Raw genomic sequence first — 4,919 nt, forward strand, 5'->3', positions numbered from 1 at the left:
GCTTGACATTTAGCTTTTCACACGCTGTTTGTGTGCGGACTAGGTAGGGCTCTATGTCCTGGTCCCCTTCATAGTAGACTGACACGACTCCTAGCCTCAGCGTCCCTGCCACCAGGAGGACAGCGGCTTCCGTTTCAGTCACCAACTGAGGGTCATGGATAACCTCCAGTTGGTCACCGAACACTATTACTGCCGCCTTCACTGGCTTCTGACGGTTCAGAGTGCACTGGATGACTTTAGTGCCTGGGTGTTGTTTCAAGACTCCGGATCGTCCCACGTAGGGTTCTTGGACCAGAGCTATTGAGATTCCCTTTCTCTTCGCCGTTTCCAGCAGTTCCGCCGTGGCGAGCTTGGATCTTTGTAGGTTCGCTTGGATAAATTTTAGCGTAGTGTATTTTGGCTTTGTTGTGTTGTCATTCAGTGGGGCACCTTTAGCAATAAGTTATTCGGGACCTCGCTATGGAGTCCCACTTACGCTTTTCTGGGCAATCCCCACTGAAAGCGATGTGATCATTATTTTTGTTATTGGCCCTTTGGCAGTTTTTGCAAGACGGGAGTCCTCCTCCTGTTCTGCGGGAGCACTCCTCCCATGAGTGCACCCCCCCGCAGTAACTGCAGAGTTGGTCCGCCTCCCTGCATATTGTTTTTGTGTGCCCAAAACCGAGGCATTTTGCACACTGTACTAGTGGCGACTGGTCCTCGATCGGTCTCCTCTGCAGATCTATATATATTTTCCCATGGTCGATAAATCGCTTGTGCACCTCTGGTGACAGCTCCAACACGACGTGGCACTCGAGCGGGTTACGTGCCTTCTTGCGGTAGCGCACTCGGACCGCCACGTCCTTTGCCGGAATTCCCTCCAGAAGGTGCGCGTTCTGGGATGTTATGAATTTTACAATATCTGCATCAGAGTTATAGGTGAGAACGTCCTTTACAATAGCCAAAGGATTGTTGGTTTTAGGGATTTCTGCCTTTAGGCCGTTGTCCGTCTTGAGTTTGTTTTTAATTATCGTGAGGTCGTCCTTAGTGCTGCAGCTGAGGATGATTTTATGGTTCCTTGCTTTCCGCACCTTGTCTATTTTCGCCCCCGTATGCTGGAGGTCCAACACCGCCCTGATACTGTCGATTACCTTGTCCCCCGTTTTGTCGGGGTCGGTAGCCGACACTATTAGTGTGTGGTTGGGTCTTGGGGGTCTGGGCTTCTGTGCTATTTGGGCGTATGTTGCCTTGCCCGCAGTTTGGGTGGCCGTTTTGACCAGTTCTGCTAGGGCTATTTCAGTGCCCAGACTTGTGGCGGGAGGCGGGGTTTTGTTCCTAGCCTCCCGCATGGTGCGGAGTTCCGACGACACCGCTTCCAACTTTTCTGTAATTGGTTGGAGCTGTTCCATGAGGTCCCCTTTTGGCGGCGCCTCATGTCCGACTTGCGGTGTTGGTGTTGGCTGCTCGGCAATGGTCTGACTGAGGTTCTTTTCAGCCTGTAGAATGGCCTCTTTGACCTCAGTCATACCCTTGCCGATTTTGTCGTGGTTCGTCCACAGCTGCAGTTGTTTTGTCATTTCGAAGTTTTTGTCTAATGTCCGTCTCATGTCGTCCAGTTGTTTGGTCATGTGGTCCAGCTGGGATGTCATTTTTTGGTGGTCATTGATGAGCGGCCCTATGTCTGTCATCCTTTGACCTGTCCCTTGTGTATGGGACCGTTCACCAATGCTTCTCTCCATGGCGGTTATCTTTTTTGTCATTTCGGCTATCTCACTGATCTGTCTATAGGGTTCCTGAGTTTCGTACCCTAGCCAGCTTCTGATTGCTCTTGTCTCTTCTAGGTTTCCCGAGATGTCGCTTCGGGCTTCACTCAGCCGCTGGTTGAGGTCTTTGAGCAGCTCCGCAGTTTGTTTATTGTGGGCGCGCTCTACCCTGACCAGTTCCTGGGCGTGCCTGGCTCGTTCCTTCTCCAGGTTGTGCTTGTGCCTTGACCTGGAGTCCGACAGCGAGAGGACAGTCTCGTAGAGAACCTGCAAGCTGTCCAGTGCGATAGCCTTGCATTCCTTTTTCATATTCCCAGCTGCCTCAATAGCTTCTTTCGCTTTGAGGAGCGTTTCGTTCGCCAGTTTGGTTGCCGCGTCCATCTCGACTCCCGTCCGTCTGGACGTGGTGAAGAGCATACTGCGGCGGCCCGACGGCGCTCTTTCAGAGATCGATGAGCCCTCCGAAAGTTCGTCGTCTGATTGTATAGGCCGAGGAGGGATCTCCTCCTGGTCCCATGTGCATACCCTTTCGTTTGAGATGTCCATTAGGGACGGGGGGAGTGACTGAGGCAACGGCGGCGGGGACTGTAGAGAGGTGTCCTCGCTGATTGAGGACCGCGCTGATGCAGTTCGAGCGAGGACCCTCTCTCGTAGCGACCGAGTGGGCCTTGTCGGCCTCGCACCCAGCTGCTCTTTCTGTCTCGTTGGGCGCGAGGCCGACTTTCCCGTGGTCGCTGACTTGGTTGATGCTTTGGATGAAACCGAACCAGTCTCCGTCGCCGCTAGCTTTTGGTTGTCAGACATTTTATGTTTTTAATTTGTTTTAAACTAAATAACAACACTAATTAATCTAAAATTACTATATTTACTAGCTACTTATAACTAATGCTGTGCGTTGAGTGCTGCCCGTTGCACGCTGGAGCTTGATGTTGTTGGCTCTTGTGCCTTCTTTTGTGCAGTGAGTCACTTGGGTCGTCCTTTGTGGATTTGTGGTCTCCGCAAGATAAAATTACGAAATCTGGCGGGGCCAAAAGATTCCTCTCCTCGTGCCGGTTACAACAAGCCCAAGCTCGGGGGGGGTGGCTCTTATAGTTTCTGAGTTAGCCACCGCGGGGGTTTTTGCTCGAGGGGGTGGGGGGGGGAAATTAATTTTTATGGTGAATCCAAATCAGATGTCCGAATTTGGAAAGATCCCAAGTGTGTTTTTGGGCCGTAGGAGTTCGTGCGCAAGGAATTTTGGAATTCTGCCGGAGCCAAAAGTTTCCTTTTTCCAGGGCGCGTTGAATGAACCCAAACTCGGGGGGGGTAACTCTTATAGTTCCCGAGATATAGCCCGCGGGGGTTTCACCTGAGGGGTAATGTTAAAGGGGGGGGGGGGGGGAAAGGTTTCATAAGGGGACTATTTCCGATGTAAAAAAGTGGGGGGTCCGGGGGGTCTCCCGTGGGGGGTCGATTCCCGGGGTCAAAAAATTTTGGGGTTGGGGGGGTCGGGAAGGTCCAGGACTTGTGAAATTTTCAAAGTTGTATTCAAAATTTTTGAAAAATAGGGGGTCTGGGGGGTCCGAGTTAGGGGGTCAGGGGGGTTTTGTGTGGAAGGGGCTCGCGGAGCTGAACTGAACAAGCCCAAACACGGGGGGTCTGCTGCTTAAGAATTAGGAGTTCCCTCGAGCTCACCTGATGGCCTGATGTACTGGTCCTCCGTGTGATGATGCTCGCGGGGGCGCAGCCTTCGGTCCTGTGTTGGAGTACTAGGCAAAGCTCGCCGGTCGGCCGACGTCACCGGTACACGAGGCACGCCGCGAAATCTAGGTCGGTTGAAAATTTTCCACGCTAGAAGCACGTGTTTTCCCAAATTTCGCTGTACCTTTTTATGGTGATCCCGGCGTCCGATCTTCAAGCGGATTTCACTTTCCGATAGATCTTTTTGCAGGCTATTAGATGGTATTTGTGGCTTGTTTGTTGGATGTTGGGCCGCGGTGATATTGATGGTTAAAGTTTGGACACTGTATCTCAGGATACCGTTGCGGGATGGCGCTGCAAACGATAATCCTGGTGAGTCACAACACTGTTATTCACTGCACAAAAAATCACGCGCGCAGCACTACAATTTCCGAAGTAATTGATTTTTCAATAGGAGCGTGTGTGTTTCATGCTTCGTTTTCCGTTGCACTTGTTAGGTTATGTTAGGTTATGTTAGGTTATGTTAGGTTATGTTAGGTTATGTTAGGTTATGTTAGGTTATGTTAGGTTATGTTAGGTTATGTTAGGTTATGTTAGGTTATGTTAGGTTATGTTAGGTTATGTTAGGTTATGTTAGGTTATGTTAGGTTATGTTAGGTTATGTTAGGTTATGTTAGGTTATGTTAGGTTATGTTAGGTTATGTTAGGTTATGTTAGGTTATGTTAGGTTATGTTAGGTTATGTTAGGTTATGTTAGGTTATGTTAGGTTATGTTAGGTTATGTTAGGTTATGTTAGGTTATGTTAGGTTATGTTAGGTTATGTTAGGTTATGTTAGGTTATGTTAGGTTATGTTAGGTTATGTTAGGTTATGTTAGGTTATGTTAGGTTATGTTAGGTTATGTTAGGTTATGTTAGGTTATGTTAGGTTATGTTAGGTTATGTTAGGTTATGTTAGGTTATGTTAGGTTATGTTAGGTTATGTTAGGTTATGTTAGGTTATGTTAGGTTATGTTAGGTTATGTTAGGTTATGTTAGTAGGTTATGTTAGGTTATGTTAGGTTAGGTTAGGTTAGGTTAGGTTAGGTTAGGTTAGGTTAGGTTAGGTTAGGTTAGGTTAGGTTAGGTTAGGTTAGGTTAGGTTAGGTTAGGTTAGGTTAGGTTTGGTTAGGTTAGGTTAGGTTAGGTTAGGTTAGGTTAGGTTAGGTTAGGTTAGTTAGGTTAGGTTAGGTAGGTTAGGTTTAGGTTAGGTTAGGTTAGGTTAGGTTAGGTTAGGTTAGGTTAGGTTAGGTTAGGTTAGGTTAGGTTAGGTTAGGTTAGGTTAGGTTAGGTTAGGTTAGGTTAGGTAGGTTAGGTTAGGTTAGGTTAGGTTAGGTTAGGTTAGGTTAGGTTAGGTTAGGTTAGGTTAGGTTAGGTTAGGTTAGGTTAGGTTAGGTTAGGTTAGGTTAGGTTAGGTTAGGTTAGGTTAGGTTAGGTTAGGTTAGGTTAGGTTAGGTTA

General features: G+C 48.2%; 1 protein-coding gene across 1 annotated transcript; it reads right to left on the reverse strand.

The window, feature by feature from the left end:
• Positions 1–431: 431 nt before the first annotated feature.
• LOC123870511 lies at positions 432–2,546 on the reverse strand. The gene has a single exon (XM_045913852.1). It carries the CDS (start codon positions 2,544–2,546, stop codon positions 432–434), a length of 2,115 nt encoding a protein of 704 aa, XP_045769808.1.
• Between the last annotated feature and the right edge of the window lie 2,373 nt (positions 2,547–4,919).

Source organism: Maniola jurtina, chromosome 12 (genome assembly GCF_905333055.1).
Source record: "Maniola jurtina chromosome 12, ilManJurt1.1, whole genome shotgun sequence".
Taxonomy (NCBI): Eukaryota; Metazoa; Arthropoda; class Insecta; order Lepidoptera; family Nymphalidae; genus Maniola; species Maniola jurtina.